General features: G+C 47.3%; 2 protein-coding genes across 6 annotated transcripts in view; one reads left to right on the top strand and one right to left on the bottom strand.

Annotated features, from left to right (window-relative positions):
- The first annotated feature begins 292 nt into the window (after nucleotides 1–292).
- Nucleotides 293–16,337, top strand: KDELR3 (KDEL endoplasmic reticulum protein retention receptor 3). Of its 2 annotated transcripts, XM_005567293.4 has the most exons (5): nucleotides 293–544; nucleotides 6,715–6,815; nucleotides 12,248–12,406; nucleotides 14,159–14,411; nucleotides 15,381–16,337. In XM_005567293.4, the coding sequence occupies exons 1-5, from the start codon at nucleotides 454–456 to the stop codon at nucleotides 15,419–15,421; spliced, it is 645 nt and encodes a 214-aa protein (XP_005567350.1). In that variant the 5' UTR covers nucleotides 293–453; the 3' UTR covers nucleotides 15,422–16,337. The 2 variants fall into 2 exon arrangements, with proteins under 2 accessions (XP_005567350.1, XP_073859868.1); XM_074003767.1 differs by lacking the exon at nucleotides 14,159–14,411.
- DDX17 (DEAD-box helicase 17) overlaps nucleotides 16,338–23,854 on the bottom strand; it is a 22,992-nt gene continuing 15,475 nt past the window's right edge. The window contains exons 12-14 of one of the 4 annotated variants that reach the window (XR_012418732.1): nucleotides 21,990–22,225; nucleotides 20,652–20,894; nucleotides 18,789–19,348 (exon numbers count right to left, since the gene is read on the bottom strand). Coding sequence is in view for 2 of the 4 variants with exons in the window: in XM_005567295.5 (XP_005567352.1) it covers nucleotides 18,843–19,348; nucleotides 20,652–20,894 (749 nt within the window). In the remaining 2 variants the exon portion in view is untranslated. Of the gene's footprint in view, nucleotides 19,349–20,651; nucleotides 20,895–21,989; nucleotides 22,226–23,854 lie in introns of all 4 variants that reach the window. The other 3 variants (XR_012418731.1, XM_005567295.5, XM_005567296.5) reach the window with 3 other exon arrangements.

The following is a 23,854-nucleotide window of genomic DNA, read 5'->3' as shown; positions in this document are numbered from 1 at the left end:
CTGAGGCAGAGACAGGGGCTTGGTGGCAGGCCTCCGGTTTCTGCGGAGGGAAGGCAGAGGACACTTGGGGCATGGGCGGCATGGGTCGTGGCGGGCACCCGGCGCACACGGCAGCCGGGCGCAGGTCAGAAGCCCCCCGCGTCACTGGGCCGCCCCGCCCCGCCCCGCCCCGCCCCGCCCGGGAGCCGGGCGCTGGGATGGGCGGGAGGCGGGAACTCCAGGCCGCGCCGCTTCCTGGCTCCCCACCCTGCGCCGGCGGCCGCCCTGGCCACGTCACCGCCCGGCCAAGAGTGTGTGGGCGGCGGCACGGCGGGTGCGAACGCGGAGCTGTGAGGCGCAGGCAGGGCTCTAGGGCACCTAGAGACCAGGGCCGAGGACGTGGCAGCCGCCCTGCCCGCTAGAAAGTTTCCTAGAAGTTTGCTGAGCGCGGGCGCACGACCGACGGGCCGGACCATGAACGTGTTCCGAATCCTCGGCGACCTAAGCCACCTCCTGGCCATGATCTTGCTGCTGGGGAAGATCTGGAGGTCCAAGTGCTGCACGGGTGAGGGACGCCGGGCAGGGAGGTGCGGGACCCCCTCTCTGGCCAGCCTCATGCCCCTGCGTGCAGGGTAGGGCGCTCCACGGTGTCTGCTCAGGGTGGGGACTCCGGCATGGGGATCCTTGAAACTTTGCAGAGCTCCACTTCCAAAAATAATGTAAAGTTGTATAAAATCAAAGGAGGACCCCTCGAGATGATGGGAGGAGGGTGGGTTTGTTCCTGCACAGACGCCCCCTCAGGTTGGCAGTGTCACTGATGGTTGGAAGAGGAGGGGTATGAGGGAGGTCACAACCCCTCCCTCCCACCAGTTACACCCATTGTTCCCTCCACCCTCGATTGAGGGGAGAAGCTGGTATGCACTCAGGAAACGGCCCACGATTCTCAAGGTCTTCTCTTTCCTGCCCCTTCCCAGACCCCCCCCACCCCACCCCCACACTGAGCCCTCGTCCCTCTCCTGCCTGCATGTGTGGTATCGGTGGCTGTGATGTGGTAGGAGGGCACCAGCCTGGCTTAGGTGGGTGTGGAGCGGCCCCTGAACGGAAGCCGGGGAGGGCTGGAGGGGTACCCTGTTTGCATTCTGGCTGCCCTGCTGGGACTTTGGAGAAACGTTGAGGCTGGACTCACGGTCGCCAAACAGATTCAGAGCCACCAAAGGCTGCCAGAGCCTCCTGCAGCCATCTTTGTCCACCGGCGTCCTCGTGGTGCCTGCCCTGTGCCTGGCACTGGGTGTGCGGATGCAGGAATGAACTCAGGCTCCTCACGGGGCTGAGGAGGCCGAGAGTGGGCCCAGAAGGCCCTGTGGAAGAAGCAGCTCGGTGCTGGTCCTGGAGGACGAGCAGGTGTCCATCCAGGAAATGTGTGCTGTGGAGGGCTCTAGGGATGCAGAGGCACGGAGGTCACCAAGCACCGGGCATCCCCCCGGAAGGGTGGGCAGCCAGATTTGAGGTGGTCTGGAGGGAGATGAGTAAAGGAGGGAGGCTGGTCCAGATGTGAAAGGGCCTTTTCTGTCAGGCCAGGGAGTTGGGTCTGGGGAGCCTTCATGGTTTGGGAGCAGGAAAGGGGCCTGGAAGGGGGCCTGAAGCAGGTCGCTTTGGAAGCTTTGAGAGAGAAGGCACAGAGAGCTGGGGGAGGTCTGGCAGGGTGGGGGTCGGTGCAGACATGAACAATAGTAGAGTGCGGAGGAAGTGGTTCTAGGCCTGGAGGCCATTTGGGTTTGGGGTCTCTGGAGAGACAGGTACAGAGATGGTGTCTCTTCAGGTTCTTCCTCAGGGGAGGTGGCCAGGAATGCTGAGTGGGGGACCCGGAGCAGCAGGCCCTGGTGAGGGGAGAATCAGCTCTGACCTATCCCTGCACTTTCGCTGAGGGCCGAACGGAGTGAGCAACCATAACCAAGAAGGGACACTGGTACCTGGCTGCTGTCTGCCAGACACTGCTGGGCACCTGGAATACAGCCCGGACAGCAGAGGCCCAGCCCTGGTGGAGTTGACTTTCTTTTATTTTTTATTTTTATTTTTTTTGAGACAGAGTTTTGCTTTGTCCCTGAAGCTGAAGTGCAGTGGAACGATCTCAGCTCACTGCAACCTCCACCTCCCAGGTTCAAGCGATTCTCCTGCCTCAGCCTCCTGAGTAGTTGGAATTACAGGGACCCACCACCACACCCGGCTAATTTTTGTATTTTTAGTAGAGACGGGGTTTCGCCATGTTGGCCAGGCTGGTCTTGAACTCTTGACCTTAGGTGATTCACCCACCTCGGCCTCTCAGATTGCTGGGATTATAGGCGTGAGCCACTGCACCCACCTTTTTTTTTGAGACCGAGTTTTGTTCTATCCCCTAGGCTGGAGTGCAGTGGCGCAATCTCGGCTCACTGCAACATCTGCCTCCTGGGTTCAAGCTATTCTCCTGCCTCAGCCTCCCGAGTAGCTGGGATTACAGATGCCCGCCACCACACTCAGCTAATTTTTGTATTTTTAGTAGAGACGGGGTTTCGCCTCTCTACTAAAATTGGCCAGGCTGGTCTCGAACTCCTGGGCTCAAGTTACAGGTGTGAGCCACCATGCCCGGCCAAATGGTGGAGCTGACTTTCTAGTGGTAGGAAGCCATCGATAAACAATAGTCCTAGGAAACTGAGCAAATGACATGGTTTGTTAGAGGCCATAGTGAATACTATGGGAACAAAAAAGGGGCAGCTGGGTGGCAGGGATGGGCCTGTGCGTGCGCAGAGAGAAATCAGAGGTGAGGTGCCTGGATGGAGGCAGGGCCTGGGGTGACCTCAACAGAGCCAGTCCCAAAGGCCAGAGACTTGAGCTTCACTCTTGCTCCTCTCCTTGACTTGCTCTGTGACCCTGGGACTCTGTTTTCCCATTTGTCAAATGGGAGTGAGGGCTGCCCCGGCAGTGGGGTCCACCTGTGCTCAGTGGACCCCGGAGGGACTCTGGCCAGTCCAGGCTCACGTTGTCCTCTGTGTCCTGGGTCTCCATGTGCAGCTTCCTGGTGGAAATGATTGTTTTCAAAAGTATGAAAACTATCGTGCTGAAGATCACCAGAAGGCTGGGCGCGGTGACTCACACCTGTAATCCCAGCACTTTGGGAGGCCAAGGCAGGTGGATCACCTGAGGTCAGGAGTTCAAGACCATCCTGGCACATGGCAAACCCTGTCTCTACTAAAAATACAAAAAAATAGCTGGGTATAGTGGTGGGTGCCTGTAATCCCACTTACTCGTGAGGCTGAGGCAGGAGAATCGCTTGAACCTGGGAGGCAGAGGCTGCAGTGAGCCGAGATCACGCCATTGCACTCCAGTCTGGGTAACAAGAGAGAAACTCTGTCTCAAACAAACAAACAAAACAAAACAAAACAAAACAAAAGATCACCAGGGTTCCCAAAGTGCTAAGGAAAATGTGAGTGAAACCCAAGAGGCTGGCAGGCTGAGGATGAAGAGAAAAGAGGGGTAGGGGAAGGCCCATGCAGGTGGCCAAGCATCCCCTACTAGGGCTACCTCCCAGACTGTCCTACGTGGGGCCAAGGGCTTCTCTGGCAAAGTCTGTGTGAGGGCTCAGTGAGATGAACATCAGGCCATCCCAGAGCTGGCCTCAGGTCAGTATGGCCTCCCCCAGTGGGGTTCATTACCCACTGCCAGCCCCACTGTCCCCCTCACCCTGGCAAGTGCACGTGCACGCGAGCCAGACCCCCCAAAGGGACTCAGATTCTCACTGAGCGTTGTGTATTCCTCACCTCAGTCCTGCCACTCTGCATGAGGGGCTGTTTGGCAGGTGAGGAATGTGAGACCCAGGCTCGCCCTCAAGCCAGCACATTCTCCAGAATGTTAGGGACTTCAGGGGTGTTCCTTCTTGCTCATTAAAAATGTTCCCCCAGGCTGGGTGCAGTGGCTCACGCATGTAATCCCAGCACTTTGGGAAGGAGGAGGATCACCTGAGCCCAGGAATTTGAGACGAGCCTGGGCAACATGGCAAAAATCTTGTCTCTAGAAAAAATATAAAAATTAACCGGGCATGGTAGCATTTGCCTGTAATTCCAGCTACTCAGGAGGCTAAGGTAGGACAGTCATCCAAGCCTGGGGAGGTTGAGGCTGCAGTGATCTGTGATTGTGTCACTGTACTCCAGCCTGGGTGACAAAGTGAGACCCTGTCTCACAAAAAAAGAAAAAAAAAAGTTCTCCCACCCCAAATGTCTGGAACCAGAGGAGTGGTTAGAGAAGGCACAGTTCAGGGGTACAGGGGAACCAGACCTGAATCAGACACCATAGTAGTTGCCTCTTATCCACAGAGGATATGTTCCAAGACTGCCAGTGGATGCCTGAAACCACGGGTTAAACCAAACCCTATATATATACTGTTTCTTCCATCTGATAACCAAGACTGCTGGTTGGGCGCAGTGGCTCACACCTGTAATCCCAGCACTTTGGGAGGCTGAGGTGGGCAGATCACTTGAGGTCAGGAGTTCGAGACCAGCCTAGGCAACGTGGTGAAAACCCATCTGTACTAAAAACACAAAAATTAGCCGGGCATGGTGGCGGGTGCCTGTAGTCCCAGCTACTCGGGAGGCTAAGGCAGGAGAATGGCGTGAACCCGGGAGGCAGACATTGCAGTGAGCTGAGATCACACCACTGCACTCCAGCCTGGGTGACAGAGTGAGACTCTGTCTCAAAAAAAAAAAAAAAAGTGGCCAAAGGACACTAAAGAGCATGAATGACAACAGAATGCAGCATGGATTCCTGGACAGAACCTAGGAATGGAAAAAGGGCAGCAGTGGGAAAACTGGTGAAATCAGAATAAAGCCTGGAGTTCAGTCAACAGTGCTCTACTGATGTTGATTTATTTGTTTTGATAAAGTACTGTCATTAAATACGATGTTTTTTTTTTTGAGACAGAGTTTCACTCTTGTTGCCCAGGCTGGAGTGCAATGGCGCAATCTCGGCTCACTGCAACCTCCATCTCCTGGGTTCAAGCGATTCTCCTGCTTCAGCCTCCCAAGTAGATGGGATTACAGGCATGCGTCACCATGCCCAGCTAATTTTGTATTTTTAGTAGAGACAGGGTTTCTCCATGTTGGTCAGCCTGGTCTCAAACTCCCAACCTCAGGTGATCCTCCCGCCTAGGCCTTCCAAAGTGTTGGTATTACAGGCATGAGCCACTACCCCTAGCCCAAATACGATGTTAACATTAGAGGAAGCTGGATATATGGGACTCTCTGTATTGTCCTTACAACTCTGTTGTAAATCTAACATTCTTTTAAAATAAAAAGTTAAAAAAGAAAGAGACCAAAGTAGGTTAAGAAACAGCATTTAGACTGGGCGCGGTGGCTCACACCTATAATTCCAACACTGGGAGAATGAGGTAGGAGGATCACTTGGGCCCAGGAGTTTGAGACCAGGCTGGGCAACATAGTGAAACTCCGTCTCACTAATAATAATAATAATAATAATAATAACAACAACAAAATTAGCCAGTCTGATGGTTTGTGTCTATAGTTCCCAGCTGAGATAGAATTGTTTGAGTCCAGGAGATCGAGGCTGCAGTGAGCTATGATTGCACCACTGCACCCCAGCCTGGGAGACAGAGTAAGACCCTGTCTCTAAAAAGAAAAAATAAAAAAGGAAGAAACTGCATGGAGATTATGAAACCTTTTTTGTCAACTCAGTGCATCCATGTGCATCATATGTGTACACATAGGTGTCATGTGTGTACATGTTCACAAAGATCTGGAAGGATGAACCTAGGGCTTTGGGATATTTCTGTCTTTGCATCTTTATATATTGTCTGATTTTTGTTTTGCAAAGAGTAAATATAGGCATAACTTTTGTAACTAGAAAAAAGGCTTTTTGGCCGGGTGCAGTGGGTCATGCCTGTAATCCCAGCACTTTGGGAGGCCAAGGTGGGCAGATCACCTGAAGTCAGAAGTTCGAGACCAGCCATGGCCAACCTGGCGAAACTCCATCTCTACTAAAAATTCAAAAATTAGCCAGGCGTGGTGGTGGGCGCATGTAATCCCAGCTACTTGGGAGGCTGAGGCAGGAGAATCACTTGAACCTGGGAGGCAGAGGTTGTGGTGAGCCGAGATCACGTCACTGCACTCCAGCCTGGGCAACGGAGTGAGACTCCATCTCAAAAAAAAAAAAAAAAAAAGAAAAAAGAAAAGGCTTTTAAAATCTTACAGTTTGAAAAATAAAATAGAATACTCCCCTGGCCCTGAACCTTCCTCTGCTTGCTGTGGTCTTCCTGGTGAATCAACACCTTGTAAAGTCAGTGAGTTGTTCTCCCTGAGACTGAGCTTTGGGGATTGTCAGTGGAACTCTGGGGGTGGAGTGAAGAGAAGCCTCAACAACCCCCACCAAGCCCGACTCACACCACCCCCGACATCCTCCCCAGAGCAAGAGCCCAGGCAGGCACACGCAGGGGGACTGGGAACTCGGTGTTCGTGTCTTTATTTGGAGACTGGGAGACAGATTACAGCTTAATGAGAGGAACAAGGACTCAAGTGATCTGATGGGAAGGGTGAGTTTCCTGGCCCTTAGAGAGCGACAGTGCCCTGGACAGGAGGTCTTTGAGTGGGAGTGGACACTCTGAAGGCCTCCCCAGCTCCAGGCTGTGCACTTCTTGAGGGTGGGAAGGCTTAGGAGTCTGTGTCCTCATTGTCTCCTGTCTACCCTTGGCCACAGGCATCTCTGGGAAGAGCCAGATCCTTTTTGCTCTCGTCTTCACCACCAGATACCTGGACCTGTTCACCAACTTCATCTCCATCTACAACACAGTAATGAAGGTGAGCGGCTGGGTGATGATGGTCGGGGGAGGCCACCAAGCCCTCACAAACGGTGAGGTGGCCTGCTTGGAAACTCAGTGTGTGGAGCCAGGCCGACCAGGGTTTGAATCCTGACTTTGCTGCTTAGTGGCTACATGACCTCATATCGGGCCTCTTTGTGTATCAGTGTCCTCATGCAAAAATGAGGACAGAGCCGGGCACGGTGGCTCACGCCTGTAATCCCAGCACTTTGGGAGGCCGAGTCGGGTGGATGGAGACCATCCTGGCTAACATGGTGAAACCCTGTCTCTACTGAAAATACAAAAAATTAGCCGGGTGTGGTGGCACATGCCTGTAGTCCCAGCTACTCGGGAGGCTGAGGCAGGAGAATTGCTTGAACCCGGGAGGCAGAGGTTGCAGTGAGCTGAGATCACACCACTGCATTCCACCCTGGGTGGCAGAGTGAGACTCTGTCTCAAAACAATAAAATAAAATAAAATAAATAAAATAAAAGGACAATACCATTAGCTCAGAGGGTTTGGTTGGGAACATTAAACGAGATAATAAATGTAAATGTAAAAAACCCTGCCATATATTAAACATTCAATAAAGGGTCACACCTGTAATCCCAGCACTTTGGGAGGCTGAGGTGAGAGGACCGCTTGAGCTCAGGAGTCTGAGACCAGCCTGGGCAATGTAGTGAGACCCTGCCTCTACAAAAAATTTAAGAAATTTAGCTGGGCGTAGTGCTCATCTGTGGTCCCAGCTACTGAGGAGGCTGAGGTGGGACAATCACCTGATCCTGATAGGTCAAGGCTGCAGTGAGCCACGATCATGCCAGTGCAGTCTGGGCAACAGAGCGAGACCCTGTCTCAAAAAAAAAAATGGTTTAGGTGATAGAGAAGGATTAGAGAGCTACTTTAGGGAGTGTGGTCAGGGCTTCTTCAAAGAGATGACATATAAGCTGACAGCTTAGTGACAAGGAACTAGCCGTGTAAAAATCAAAGGACACACTTTTTTCTTTTTTTTTTTTTTTTTTTTGAGACGGAGTCTCGCGCTGTGTCACCCAGGCTGGAGTGCAGTGGCGCGATCTCGGCTCACTGCAAGCTCCGCCTCCCAGGTTCACGCCATTCTCCTGCCTCAGCCTCCGAGTAGCTGGTACTACAGGCGCCCGCCACCACGCCCGGCTAGTTTTTTGTATTTTTAGTACAGACGGGGTTTCACCATGTTAGCCAGGATGGTCTCGATCTCCTGACCTCGTGATCCACCCGCCTCGGCCTCCCAAAGTGCTGGGATTACAGGCTTGAGCCACCGCGCCCGGCCCTTTTTTCTTTTTTTTTAAGACAGATTCTCACTGTTGCCTGTTGCCCAGGCTGGAGCGCAGCAGCGCAGTCTCAGCTCACTGCAACCTCCACTTCCTGGTTTCAAGCCGGGAGCTTGCCTTGTGCCTCAGCCTCCGAAGTAGCTGGGACTACAGGCGCCTGCCACCACGCCCAGCTAATTTTTGTGTTTTTAGGAGAGATGGGGTTTCTCCATGTTGACCAGGCTGGTCTCATACTCCTGACCTCAAGTGGTGCGCCCACCTCGACCTCCCAAAGGGCTGGGGTTACAGGTGTGAGCTACCGCGTCCAGCCAAAATGTAGATTTTAGTTGATTCCTATTAGATAATGTCTAATAGGAATCTTATTTCTTGTGCAGTGGTATGGTCATGGCTCACTGCAGCCTCAACTTCCCAGGCTCAAGGGATCCTCCCACCTCAGACTCCTGAATAGCTGGGACTACAGTCACACACCACCATGCCTGGCTAATTGTTTTGTATTTTTAATAGAGACAAGGTTTCGCCATGTTGCCCAGGCTGGTCTCAAACCCCTGGGCTCAAGCGATCTGCCTGTGTCAGCCTCCCCAGTTCTGGAATTATCATGCTCAGCTAGGAGTCTTTTTTGTTGTTGAGATGGAGTCTTGCACTGTCGCTTAGGCTGGAGTGCAGTGGCGCAATCTCAGCTCACTGCAACCTCTGCCTCCCGGGTTCAAGCAATTCTTCTAACTCAGCCTCCCAAGTAGCTGGGATTACAGGCGCCTGCCACCACACCTGGCTAATTTTTTGTATTTTTTTAATAGAGACAGGGTTTCACTATGTTGGCCAGGCTGGTCTCAAACTCCTGACCTCGTGATCCGCCCACCTCGGCCTTCCAAAGTGCTGGGATTACAGGCGTGAGCCACCCCACCGCAGCCACCACACCCAGCCCCCACTGCCCCCACTTTTTTTTTTTTTTTTTGAGACAGAGTCTCCCTCTGTCACCCAGGTTGGTGTGCGGTGTGGCGAAATCTTCGCTCCACTGCAGCCTCCACCTCCCGGGTTCGAGTTATTCTCATGTCTTAGCCACCTGAGTAGATTACAGGCATGTACCTGCCACCATGCCTGGCTTTTTTTTTTTTTTTTTTTTTTTTTTTTTTTTTTTTTAATGGAATCTAGCTCTGTCGCCCAGGCTGGAGTGCAATGGCATGATCTTGGCTCACTGCAACCTCCGCCTCCCAAGTTCAAGCGATTCTCCTGCCTCAGCTCCTGAGTAGCTGGGATTACAGACGCATGCCACCATGCCCGGCTAATTTTTTTTTTTTTTTTGTATTTTTAATAAAGACGAGGTTTCACCGTATTAGCCAGCATGGTCTCCTGACCTTGTGAGCCGCTCACCTTGGCCTCCCAAAGTGTTGAGATTACAGGCATGAGCCACCACGCCCAGCCTTTTTTTTTTTTTTTTTTTTTTTTGAGATAGAGTCTCCCTCTGTCGCCCAGGCTGGAGTGCCAGTGGCATGATCTCAGCTCATTGCAACCTCCGCCTCCCGGGTTGAAGTGATTCTCCTGCCTCAGCCTCCTGAGTAGCTGGGATTACAGGCACGCACCACCATGCCTAATTTTTGTATTTTCAGTAGAGGCGGGGTTTCACTATGTTGGCCAGGCTGGTCTCAAACTCCTGACCTTGTGATCCGCCCTCCTTGCCCTCCCAAAGTACTGGGATTACAGGTGAGAGCCACTGTGCCCAGCCTAGGAGTCTTATTTCTTTTCTTTTTTTTTTTTCCTGAGACGGAGTCTCGCTCTGTCGCCTGGGCTGGAGTGCGGTGGCCGGATCTCAGCTCACTGCAAGCTCCGCCTCCTGGGTTTACGCCATTCTCCTGCCTCAGCCTCCCGAGTAGCTGGGACTACAGGCGCCCGCCACCTCGCCCGGCTAGTTTTTTGTATTTTTTAGTAGAGACGGGGTTTCACCGTGTTAGCCAGGATGGTCTCGATCTCCCGACCTCGTGATCCGCCCGTCTCGGCCTCCCAAAGTGCTGGGATTACAGGCTTGAGCCACCGCGCCCGGCCTAGGAGTCTTATTTCTAAGAAAGAAGGGCTCCGTGGGGGAATTCTATCTTGCAGGGTTATTGAGAAGATCACGTGAGATAACATACAGCACCTAGAAAATATTTAACCAAAGCGGGTTGTCCTTCTCTTCCATATCAGAGACATCCCTTTGGGATTTCAGGCATGTTGTTACTAGTTGGTAGGGTGGAGGTTGCTGTTACTTGTGAGGTGTTGAACTCATTCAGATTTAGTCAATGTGAATCTGAGGACTGGAAATCACCATCTACTTAAGTTCACACATGTATCAAACATCACCTGCCTAGTTCATTTCTCAGCCTAAGTCAGCCTTGGGCATTCCTGGCAGAGACGGCAGACTCAGCCCTTGGCATAGCTGAATGAGCTCTCGGAAGCTCAAACAGGCTAGTTTCTATATTTCTGAAATGAAAAATTGATCACCTCTTTCACTCATTCCAGCATTTGTTTTGTGCCAGGGACTGACTTAGGAGCTGGGGATTAAGAGGTGGACCCTGCCATGGAGTCCTCTCTTAGAGGGAAGATGGACTTGTACATAGACATTTACAAAGCATGTGATCACGGGTGAAAATGAACATGCTCACATGGAGCTCTGGCGACAGAATGTGTGCCTCATTCTAGAGAAAAAAGGATTGTTTCGAGGAAATAACTCCAAATAGGACTACAAATAGGAGTGTTCTAGGCCAGTGTGGTCCTGCTCCGGCAGCATGAGCGTCACTTGGGAACTTGTTAGAAATACAAACTTTAAGGCCGGGCGCGGTGGCTCACGCCTGTAATCCCAGCACTTTGGGAGGCCGAGGCGGGTGGATCACGAGGTCAGGAGTTCGAGACCAGCCTGACCAACATGGTGAAACTAAACGTACAAAAATTAGCCAGGCATGGTGGCGGGCACCTGTAATCCCAGCTACTTGGGAGGCTGAGGCAGGAAAATCGCTTGAATCCAGGAGGTGGAGGTTGCAGTGAGCCAAGATTACACCACTGCACTCCAGCCTGGGCAACAGAGCAAGACTCCATCTCAGAAAAAAAAAAAAGAAAAAGAAAGAAATACAAACTCTCACGTCCATCCAGACCTATGAAATCAAAAGCTCTTGGGGCAAGGGAAGAGATAGCATCTGTGGGTTTTTTTGTTTCTTTTTTTTGAGACAAAGTCTTACTCTTATCTCCCAGGCTGGAGTGCAATGGCATGACCTCGGCTCACTGCAGCCTCCGCCTCCCGGGTTCAAGCGATCCTCCTGCCTCAGCCTCCCGAGTAGCTGGGATTACAGGTGCCTGCCACCACGCCTGGCTAATTTTTGTATTTTTAGTAGAAATGGGGTTTCACCATGTTGGCCAGGCTGGTCTCGAACTCCTGACCTCAGGTGATCCGCCCGCCTCGGCCTCCCAAAGTGCTGGGATTATAGGTGTGAGCCACCATGCCCGGCCAGCATCTGTTTTGATGCATACTTGTTTGAGAACTGCTGGCCTGGAAGGTTAGAGGCTATATCAAAATGAAATCATTATATGCTAGAGGACAGCTACTGTGATTAGATGGAGAGCTTTTCTGAGGGAGCAATGGTCAGTTAATTCAAGGAATGTTAGCAGGCACATAAGTAGTCCCAGATTCTAGGGAGGCTGAAGCAGGAGGATCACTCGACCCCAGGAGTTAGAGGCCAGACTGGGCAACCTTAAAAAAAAATAATAAAGATGCTAGTCCTTATGGAATAATGCTCAGAAGTCACTGATGCATATCCAGAAAATTGTTTTAAAATTGTTTCAACAGCCCTGGAATGCCTCTGGGAAATCCCCTGAAATACACCAATCCTGTTTCGCCTAGTGTTCCACAACTGAAGGGGATGACAAGGGCACCTTTGACTCTTCATGGTAGCACTGTCAGTCCCAGTATAGAAGCATGGAGTTATTTAATGAAAGGGTCATTGACTTCAAATTCTAGGCAACTGGACTCAAGATAAATTGCAAACACATTTAACCTCTTCATGTTACATTATGGCAGAACACTGACCCTTAGGTTTGGTAGGCTAGGAGCCTAGTAAATACGCAGGGAAATGACTTCATAGATTCCCATGTCTCTCTCCCTTTTTAGGTGGTTTTTCTCCTCTGCGCCTATGTTACAGTGTACATGATATATGGGAAATTTCGTAAAACTTTTGACAGTGAGAATGACACATTCCGCCTGGAGTTTCTTCTGGTCCCAGTCATTGGCCTTTCCTTCCTTGAAAACTACAGTTTCACTCCACTGGAGGTAAGGGAAGGGACTGAGTACCAATTCTCAAAGGGAAGTATGTTCCCCTGTATCCTTCCCTCCAGACCCTGGGCTTGCCTTCTGCTTACAACTGTGACCATTACTCATGTATCCTTCACTTGTAAGTTGAGAAGAAATTGACAGGCTATTTGCAATGCTTTACTTGGAAATGAGCACATCTAAATAGTCATGATGCCCATAAACCAAGCAGGCATCACAGCCCTACTTCTGGCTGTTGAGACCTTCTCTTCAACAGATGATTAGCAGATCCCTGAATCCCTGTAGCACAGTCCAGGCTCAGAAATTTCAGCTCAGTAAGTTTGGACTGTGGCCCATGAATCTGCAGGCAACAAGCATCTTGGGAGATTCTGATGCTGGTTTTTATGGACATGACTTTTTTATTTATTTATTTTTTGAGATGGAGTCTTGTTCTGTTGCTCAGGCCGGAGTGCAGTGGCACGATCTTAGCTCACTGCAACCTCCGCTTCCTGGGTTCAGGTGATTCTTCTGTCTCAGCTTCCTGAGTAACTGGGATTACAGGTGCGAGCCACCATACCCAGCTAATTTTTGTATTTTTAGTTGAGACAAGGTTTCGCCACGTTGGTCAGGCTGGTCTCCAACTCCTGACCTCAAGTGATCCACCCACCTCGGCCTCCCAAAGTTCTGGGATTATACGTGTGAGCCTGGCAACATGACTAGATTTTAAGAAATTGTGGCTTCATTTATGATTTTATACTATATAACTATCATTTTAAGTTCTTTTTGGCTGGACACGGTGGCTCACAAGGTCAGGAAATCGAGACCATCCTGGCTAACACGGTGAAACCCCGTCTCTACTAAAAAATACAAATAATTAGCCGGGTGTGGTGGCGGGTGCCTGTAGTCCCAGCTACTCGGGAGGCTGAGACAGGAGAATGGCGTGAACCCAGGAGGCAGGGCTTGCAGTGAGCTGAGATTGCACCACTGCACTCCAGCCTGGGAGACTCCATCTCAAAAAAAAAAAAATTTTTGGCCAGGTTTGGTGGCACATGCCTGTAGTCCCAGCTACTAGGGAAGGTGAGATGGAAAGATTGCTTGAGCCTAGGAGGTCGAGGCTGCAGGACGCCATGATCATGCCACTGCACTCCAGCCTGGATGACACAGCAAGACCCCATCTTTAAAAAACAATTAAAAGTAGTTTTTTATATAAATGCTCATGCCACACTGTGGAAAAAAAGCAGTATACTGTATGATCTTTCAAAAATTAGAAAAAAAAAAACCCCTGGCCGGGCGCGGTGGCTCAAGCCTGTAATCCCAGCACTTTGGGAGGCCGAGACGGGCGGATCACGAGGTCAGAAGATCAAGACCATCCTGGCTAACACGGTGAAACCCCATCTCTACTAAAAAATACAAAAAACTAGCTGGGCGAGGTGGCGGGCGCCTGTAGTCCCAGCTACTCGGGAGGCTGAGGCAGGAGAATGGCGTGAACCCGGGAGGCGGAGCTTGCAGTGAGCTGAGATCCGGCCACTGCACTCCAGCCTGGGCGAAAGAGCAAGACTCCATCTCAAAAAAAAAAAAAACAAAAACAAAAAAACCCTTATATTTACCTAGAGATGGTACATTAAACTGATTAAAATATAATTTTTATTGAGAACTTTTTTCCCCCTTACTGTACCTCTTCCCCAGCAAGCTATTGTTTTAGTGATTATGTTTTAAGGAGATGGGCCTCTTCTTGGTCTTGCTCAGTCTCTGGCCGCTTTCTCTTTGGCTCAGATCCTCTGGACTTTCTCTATCTACCTGGAGTCAGTGGCTATTCTGCCCCAGCTCTTCATGATCAGCAAGACTGGAGAGGCTGAGACCATTACTACTCACTACCTGTTCTTTCTGGGTCTGTACCGGGCACTCTACCTGGCTAACTGGATCAGGCGGTACCAGACTGAGAATTTCTATGACCAAATCGCAGTGGTGTCTGGAGTAGTACAAACCATCTTCTACTGTGACTTCTTCTACTTGTATGTGACCAAAGGTAGGTCCTGGGATAACAGCACTGATGCTGGCACTGGCCTAAGGAGTTACTCATACATTCAATAAGTATTCCAGCAGATACAGACATGAACAGTCAAGTCTCTGCCATTCACAGTGCTTGTGTTCTAATGCAAGACAAATATTTTCAAGAAATGCCATCAAAACATGGTCAATAGGTTATGTGTACTATGCAAGACAGCTGTGAGATGACATTTGACAGAATACTTGGTTAGTAGTGAAAAACATTCCAGAACTTATTACAAGCCCCAAGGCAACAGCTTGGTGTGATGGACAAAAAGGCTAGCGCTGTCAAAATCTATAAACCTGGAGATAACAGGTCAACCAAGACCAGTTCACATAGGGCAGGGGTGTCCAAACTTTTGGCTAATACACTAATGATAGCTTATGAACAAAAAAAACCCTCAATGTTTTAAGAGTTTACAAATTTGTGTTGGGCCATAAAGCCATCCTGGGCCACGGGTTGGACAAGCTTGACCTAGCACCTCATAGGCCAGGGTAAGAGGTTTGCACTATGTTCTGATTGCCAAGGGCGGCTATTGTGTCATTAAAAAACCCAACCCACTAGCTGCTATGTAGGGTAAAAAGCAGTCCAAGTACAGTGACTAGCTATGGGGCAGTTGCAGTTGTTCAGGGAAAAGGCTCTAGGTAGAAAGAGATGTGGACACAAGTTCTGGGACTTGAGAGGTACTGCTGATGGACTGTTTGAGATGTACAACAGACAATTTGAGGCCAACTACTAAGTTTACAGCTGTGGGGAAGGGTGCCAGTAACCAAGTCGGGGATCAGCAGGTCCATAGTCAACCGGAGATGAAGACTCCCCCTTTGCTTTAACAATCGAACATATACTGTGAGCCGGCCATTAAGAGATGATAATAAGATTATGCACCAAGTTATAAAGCAGTCCTTTCATCAGATGGTAAATTCTCATTTCATCTCCATTTTCTTCCAGTCCTTAAAGGAAAGAAGTTAAGTCTTCCAATGCCAATCTGAGGACGCTCTGAGATAGTCTACACCTTTAACAAGCACATGAAGGAAACTATTTTGAATGTTCTTTGGCAACTTATCCATAATCTGGGATCAAATGTTAAAACCAGAAAAAATGCTTAGTGTGGATTTCAGCAAAACTTGATCATCCCACCCAGAAGACCTTCTCATCAATAGACTGCCCTTAAAGACTCATTGTAAGGTCATAAAAACCTGGGCCAACTGCACAAATACGGTGCCTCAAAATGACTGCAACAAGAAACCTTAAGGTGCCTTACCGACGAAAAAGATCAAATAAATGATTGCTCTCCAAGGCCCAAGGGCAAGACTCATGATGAGGAAGTCAACTCCAATCTGGAACAATGTCCCTCCTCTTAAGAATGTCCCAACTAAAGACCAGTTAAAATATTAGAGTACGCTCTTGTGAATTTCCACTTTCCAGGTAGGTGACCAAATTTAGGTGGTCAAGATATAAAGGTGACAGTTTTAAGTGTGAAACGTATTTCACTTTCATACTGCCTTCAGGACAGAAGCAAACCAAATTTACCAGGTTTGGCTGGAAGAGTTTTGTGCCTCATCTTTTACCGGTTTGAATTTTTTCAAACCAGTGACTGATACCTGCCTTGCACTTAGTACCTTAATACCAATAACCTAATGGTACTTAGGTGAGTACCATTTGCGCAATCACTGTTTTACTTATAAGCAGATACAGATACATCCAAACCCTTACCTACTAGGTATCCTGCTAGGGTTTTCGATTCCAACTCTTGTATTAAGTTTAATCAATTCTACTTTCCTTTCAGTTTTAGGTGCTAATCAGTCAATCCAATATTCCCCACCTTTGTCTTGAAACAAAAACTGTTTTAAGATGTCTACATTGAACTATTCAGAGAATTTTTAAGCAATAAAACCTTACACCTTATTGTCAACAGTGTTTTTATTTATACCTACAAAAAGAAAACAAGATGGTATCAAAAGGACAATTTACAAACTAAGAATAGTAACATAGCTTTCAGCATCCTGTGCCTGAACATCACACATCTACAAATCTTTCAAGTCTTAATGCAACAGGAATGTTTGGAGACCAGCAAGAACATGAATAGAGAGCACTGATCCCAAGCAAAAGCCACTAACCTTTTAGATGAGAAGTCCACACAACGAATTGTTAGGGAGGATTGGGGGAGAAGCAGCCCATTGCTTAATACATTGAAACCCTTTCCCTAAGTTGAGTTTCAACCATGAATGCAATAACTAGCATAAAATGATTCTTCTGCTCATGTTCTGAAGCCAACAGCAGAACCTGAATTATGAGTGACAGACATGGAGACAGAAGAGTTAAACTCTGCTAGATTTCAGCTGTGCTCAGGCCATAATAGCTTTTAAGGTTTTACTGTTATTTTGTGATTACAATGTCCCAGGTGTTTAAAAGGGAAGCAAGCAATCCAAATAACCACTTGCTTGCAGAGACCTTTCCCTCAAACAGATGCTTTCAAGAGCTGCGAGAGAGTAGGGCATCCCTTGTGGTGGAACCTCTATGTTTAAAGAAAGAAGAAAAAAACCCAGAATTTGGTTGTAGAAAACAATGCCCACAACAGACTGGCCAGTGCTTAGACAAATTTGGGGTAGGGGGGAACACTTTGGTTTGAAAGCACAGAGCAGTTTGCCACGTTTCGTCTGTGCCTACCATCCTCCCTTGGCCTCAACTTCTATAAGATGGGGGGGACAAAAAGAGAAGTAAAGTTAAGAAAGAAGAAAGTGGAAAATTAAAAAAAAGATGTCAAAGTTTTTACATGCATACATTTCAGCTTATGCTGAAGACCTACCTGTATGTTGCACATTGAATCATACTTTCAGAACCCCTCAGAAAGCATCCCTCTCTCCCTAAAGAATTTTAAAAGGAAAACAAAAACCTCGAACATAGATCTTACAAATCAGCAAGCATTCAAGCCTTAGCCAAAGAATGCAGTGGAGCCTTCCGCCTTAAACTGCATTGTGAATGAATACAAATTAACAGCATAAAAATTAATAGTCCCATATCAGATCTGAAAGGGGTTTCTGGGGCTGTCTGATGTCTCTACCCTGTTGTAGTGAACACAATAGCAGAAAATTCTTTCTGGGTTCATCTGCTATATAAAAAGTCTTGGTAAAACAGCATTACTATGAAGAGGATGAACTCACCTACCTTCAGATGGAGGAAAAGTGAAAAGGACTTAGGCTTTAGTCCTCCATGACTTTTCTTAAGCACTACCTACCTGTAATAAGCTGAGTGCAAAAGGATGCCGAAGAAAATCTGCACCCAGAAGCTGTTAGAAAGCACTGCAGAGAACAGGGTATGAAGAAAATAAGAGTTCTTAATAAACCCTGAAGATTCTTTGTTCAAGGTAACTTTGCCAAAAGGGCAGAGTAGCTGGCAAAGAGTTGTTTTTATTCTAGCTCTACACTGCATTTCAAAAGAAAATCTGCCCATTTTGAATATATTGTTTATAATTAAATGTGCTTTTTACACTGCAGGTCAATATAAAAACTGGTTAGTTTCCAGTGAGCATTTATGTTCATTTGCTCACAGCAGCTGTCTGGCTGGAAAATTAATTTCACAGATGGTCCCCAGTTTTACCGGGAAATATAGGCAGCTTCCACCCAGATGCTGAGATGCTACAGTTAAACCACTGCAATAAACACTTGTGGTTTTTAATTTAAAGGATACACAAGACTCCGCATTTCAATTTCTAACCTGACACTAAAATGTTATTTTTCAGTAATGGGGGCGGGGGAAAGGCAGAGTGTAAAGGGAGATAAAACCAATTAGTGATTTTTAACTGTCAAATGCACTCAAGCAATCAGTCAAAACAGGCCTGAGGAAACCTGTTCCAACTTGAGAAACATTTAAAAGCACAAAAGAAAATGTGCAGGGAAATCCCTGTTTGTTTTCTAACCCAGTAATGAGAAATTTAAAGCACAGATGCCATCTTCCTCTGCAAAACGATTCAGCCCTCCCCCTCCCTCCCTCCCTCCCCACCAACTCAGAAAAAAACAAAAGATGGGCTCCCACAAAAGGGCCTAATACCTTACTCTTTAAGATGAAAAATAGCTCGAATATCTTCAACATGCAAGAAGTTGGGGGAAGAAATTAATCTCTTCCAGTCAGCTATATATATATATATGTATTTTTTTTTTTTTTTTTTTTTTACAAAATGTTATTATAGACTGGATCATTTTGGCGGGCAGAAGAAACCTGGCAGTGAATTCTAGCTAATCTGCATGAAAAGACAAATCACGATGGTTGGGGAGAAAAATTAATAAAAAAAAAAAAAAGAGAAAAGAAAAAGGAAAAAAAAAAAAAAAAGAAAAGGGGAAGAGGAAAAAAAAGGAAAGAGTGTTCCTTAAAATGTAATTTAAGTCTGCTGGAGTCACTACCACTTGAGTGGTTTCATTTACGTGAAGGAGGAGGAGGGGGAGGAGGAGGAGGGTATTGGTAGGCAGTCTGCCCCATGTAACCTATCATATTGGTAGCTCCCGGAGGCTGTGCAAACTGTTGTGACATCAGTGGCTGTGGCTGCTGCCCAGACCGGCCTATCCCACTAAACTGCTGGCTAGAGCTCTGCGAACTTCTCCCAGTTGAGGTGGTGCTACTAGCTCCGTAAGTGCCAGCACCATATTCTTGAGCCGTATAGCTACTGGTGCCATAAGCAGCTGCCCCATAGGTGCCTTGACCATAGGTGTATTGGCCTGCTTGTGCTCCAAAGGCAGAATTTGGACTTCCATAGCCACTGCCATTAGCATAACCAGCTCTATCGGTTTCACTACGATCCCGATAGCTTGCAGAGTCTCTCCGGCCACCATCCTTGACTCCTCGAAGCCTTCGGTCACATTCATCCTGATACATCAGATTGGGATTGTTGGCTGAAGAAGTGGTCCGGTAACGAGAACGACCACCTAATGGGAAGATACAAGGGAATTTTTAATGCCAGATGTATGACCTAAACATAACAATATAAAAATTCTATTGGGTACAAAAGTATTAAGCATGTTTCCTTGATACTTAGTTATGCTGGCCAGCCTCTAAGTTAGTACTGTAAAAATATACTCATAATTTGATTATTTAATGGGGCACATTCAAAAGCACAGTAAATATCAAAGGACACTAGACCTTTTCACTCTTTTAGTCCCTTTACTTGAGGATGATCAAGAAACACGGTGTTACAATACGAAACCTTGAGTCAGGAAGCCCAGATCCTCGGATATTCTGCAACTATACATCCAACTGCTATGTTGTCTCAGTTTCTACCCACCACTAAACAGTGTAAAATGACTGATCTCTCCGTATGGAAAACTGTAAACCTAATATACTACTAAGCATTTTTGAAAGTATTAAAAAAAAAAGCAACCATGACCGGGGGCACACTGGCTCACTCTTGTAATCCGAGCACTTTGGGAGACTGAGGCAGGAGGGTCACTTGAGGTCAGTACTCTACAAAAAATACAAAAATTAGCTGGGCATGGTGGCACACGCCTGCAATACCAGCTACTTAGGAGGCTGAGGCAGGAGAATCGCTTGAACCCAGGAGGCAAAGGTTGAAGTGACCCGAGATCGTGCCACTGCACTCCAGTCTGGGAGACACAGAGACTCTTGTCTCTGCCCCCACCCTGCCAAAGCAACCACATTAAAACTCAGACTAGTCCCGGCGGGGTGTGGTGGCTCACTCCTGCAATCTCAGCACTTTGGGAGGCCGAGACAGGTGGATCATCTGAGGTCAGGAGTTTGAGGCCAGCCTGGCCAACATGGTGAAACCCCAACTCTACTAAAAAGACAAAAATTAGCCGGGTGTGGTGGCAGGCGCCTGTAATCCCAGCTACTTGGGAGGCTGAGGCAGGAGAATCACTTGAACCTGGGAGGCGGAGGCTGCAGTGAGCCGAGATCGCACCATTGCACTTTAGCCTGGGTGACAGAGCAAGACTCCGTCTCAAAGAAACAACAACAAAAAACAAAACACAACAACAAAAAACACAGACCAGTCTCTAAGGAAAAAAAAATTCACAATTTAGCTTAACTGATAGAACTATCACAACAAACTTCACATTTTCTTAGTTGAAAAAGGTTATAAGAAGCATTAGGCAGTGTCCTTTGTTATGAAGCAACACACTTAAAGCCTTCGCATGGTTAAAAACAGCAACTAAAGCAAGGCACAGTAAGCATAAAGGGATACCTTGGCAGTACCTGGAAAACTCCAGGACTTACCCTTACCCCCGCCTCCGCCGCCGCCTCTGTGGTCCACAAGCTGCATCAGTTTTGGATTGATAGCCTGATTGGCCTCTTCCAGCACTTTGATAAGCTCTCTGGCCTGTTTTAGGTTCCCTGGGGTGAAGAAGGTATAGGCGGTACCCTTGTTGGTGCTACGGGCTGTTCGGCCAATACGGTGCACATAATCCTCTGAGCTGTTTGGATAGTCATAGTTGATTACAAACTTGACATCTTCCACATCTTCCACGTCAATGATGAGTCAGTGTGTAGGTTGATGTGGCAGGGAAAGAGAAGGTAAAGGACATGCCAACAACAGGTGGGAAGCACGAATGCAGATGACAGCAAGAGGAAAGAAGGTGAAGTTAGTAACCACTCTGAACAGAAACAAAAAAAGACTCATCCCAACAGAGTAAAAGAGGATTACTGATTCCTAGGACATGCATGGGAAGTAGCATCTTTATTGGCTGTAGAATCCTAAGGGAATCCCATCCAAACATCCAAACTCCTGCCTCTGCTACATTTTACCAATATACTGACAGGAGTTACATCAAGATTGGTCTTCAGACGCAAATTCCAATACTATCCTTTACAAAAGTGGAATGTAGAACAAAGTGGTAAACCACTGTTAAGTTACAAGGCCTAATCACTTCTACTCTGTTGGGAGAAGCCTGGCAAAATCTACCAACAACATAACAAACTTACCTTTAAACCAGTCACAGAGCAAAGTAAAAAAAGGAGCTTCATATATTTTATTACTACAATTTAAAGGAAACTTAATCAAAACATTTAACTTGTTTTTTTGCTCTTATATTTTTAAGAAACTGAGTAGAGTCAAAGCTGTTAAGTACACACCTATTTTCCTTTGCAGAAACATCCAGATTATCTATCCCCTTTCAATTACAAGAGCACATTACACTAAAATTTTACTGTACTACCAAGCCCAGCTTCTGCCAAAATGAGGATATTTTTGCTCAACTCAAGGTTATTTCAACTCAGGACTTGTTTCAATTATCAATGATTGTCTACGTGACCTGGGAAATTAAATAGCCAAAGAATGTGGGAAAACCATGAAACCTTGAGACACAAGTTTAGTATTCTCTCCACTGCTGGGAATTGGGCTGAATAACCTCCTAAGGCTTAAAATGTAAATGTTAGTGTAATGCTTTCAGCTGAATGTATATTTTTACCTAAACAAACAATTTTAAGAATATAACAAAGAATCCTACTGTTTTGTGGAAAAAAATCTGCATTTTACAAAGAATATTCAGAAAATATCCTAGATAAAACACAGATTTTTGTGATATAAATAATTAAAAAACATTCTCTGTTTGTTACCAGACCGATGCACACTCCCTCCTCCTTTGGGAAACCGCTGCAGCCGATCCCGTCTCTTTGCCTTTTATTTTTGGCGGCCTCCTTTCGAAAACTCCGCCTTCTGACACGGGACCACTGGAGCGCGGGGAGCATGCATCAAGGGTCCGTGGCAGTGAGAAGTCCCCACACACGCTCGCTCTGTGAACTGGCTTAGATGCTTCTCTGTAGCCCCATTTGGTTGCCAAGCGCCGGAGAACCTGGGTTCGGGTAAAAATTTCAGGTCCTCCAACGCCTCCCCCAAGGATAATTGGGGTGATTGTAGAAAAAAATAATTAATAAAAAAAATGTAAGTTACATCCAAAGGGTCAGACTGCATCTATTGCCCAGACTGGATTAATTTCAAGGGAGAAAGGGGAGATTAAAAAAAAAAAATTAGCTGTTGTTACAGGGCTTGTGAAGAAGGGGCATTATGTCTGTTTCTTATTACAATAAAGGCTCCTCGGTCTTTACTGACCCCTAAAGTCCTGAATCACACCAGAAAGACGAGAAGGCACTTATCACAGGGGGCAGCTTGAGTCTCCGGCTAGGGTCGTTGACGCAACAAAGGAAAAAAGAATTTACAGGGCCAGGGTGGATGTAAGACAGGGGGGTGGGGAATTCTACTCCATGGTATCTTCAGAGCTAAGATAACGCTCCTTATGCAATCCCACTGCATATGACCATGGCAGCAGAACAAGTTCAATTACTACACTGGATGCGTAAGTGTGCTTTCCTAGCAGAAAGCACCAGGGGCTGGAGTCAACAGTTCACATGCTAATACTTGGAAGTATTTCTGGGGGTGTTCAATAGAGGGCAGACATGATGCAAAGTTCTTCATACTAGAAAGGTGTCCTGTGTGTGCACACACAGCTGGATGGGGGCACATATGAGCAAGCGTAGAATTTGGTTTTCTCCAGTCAAGTCTACCCTGATGTTATCTGTGCACTGCCACAATATTATCTTGCTGCCTTTCTAGATGATGCTGTAGCAGAGTAAGAAATCGAAAGTTAATGTTTTGGTCAGCTGACTGGGATAGGAACTTTTTGTTTGAAAGGCCCTATGACATGGCCTGAATCTCCAATCACTAATTAGGAGGAACTAAGTCTAGCCAAGAGGCTCATCTAGAGCTGCTTCCGGCCAATGTAGATTTGTCTCGGCCATGTATTGAGTGATCTGCAGCTGATATCAAAGCTTCTGTTAAAAAACAAAACAAAATAAATTCAATACTTTTAGTTTAACAGTGTGTAGTTTAAACACAAAAAAGGAAAAATAAAAAATATCCCAGTGGAAAGGGAAGTGGGAGCCTAAGGATGACTATTATAAAATTATGGGAATCAAAGAACTTACCTGAAGGGAACATTTAAGAGACCATCGCTTGACAGGAAGTGAAAAAAGGCCTGGTGACTCAGCTGAAAATTGCACCCCTGTCTATGAGGTAGAAGCCTTCACTTTCCAGGATCTTGTAGGACATTGGTCAGAATTCTGCCATTTTGGTGGGTTTTCTCCCTCTTTTGATTTTTTACAAGGCAGCAAACAAAGGGGCCCAAAACAAGCACTGATGTTGAGTAACAAGAAACAGACTCGGGTACCTTCCCTCTCCCCTCACTTGGATGAGTGGGGGTGGGATGAAGAGTCTAAGTTATTCTAATGGTAGCCAATTAATTTGGTTTAGAAATGCAAGGGGACGTAGAGCAAATATTTTTAATTGTCTAGGCAAGATGCACAAAGAAGCTACCAGCACATAGCAAGCCTGTTTAAAAACCAACCATTACTGAAAGCTTTATGTAAACTGCTTTCAGGCCTCCGCCTCCTCTCCCAACAGGCCCAAGTTCTAATGGCACAGATCC

This window comes from Macaca fascicularis, chromosome 10 (genome assembly GCF_037993035.2).
Source record: "Macaca fascicularis isolate 582-1 chromosome 10, T2T-MFA8v1.1".
NCBI classification, from domain to species: domain Eukaryota; kingdom Metazoa; phylum Chordata; class Mammalia; order Primates; family Cercopithecidae; genus Macaca; species Macaca fascicularis.
This window is presented reverse-complemented; position numbering and strand designations above follow the sequence as displayed.

What these genes read in the sequence shown, in the direction of transcription:
- KDELR3 (XM_005567293.4), top strand. Translation starts at nt 454, where the DNA reads ATGAACGTGTTCCGAATCCTCGGCGACCTAAGCCACCTCCTGGCCATG. An exon ending in TCTACAACACAGTAATGAAG is followed by an intron (nt 6,816 to 12,247) that starts GTGAGCGGCTGG and finishes CTCCCTTTTTAG; the next exon opens with GTGGTTTTTCTCCTCTGCGC. An exon ending in CTACTTGTATGTGACCAAAG is followed by an intron (nt 14,412 to 15,380) that starts GTAGGTCCTGGG and finishes ATTTTCTTCCAG; the next exon opens with TCCTTAAAGGAAAGAAGTTA.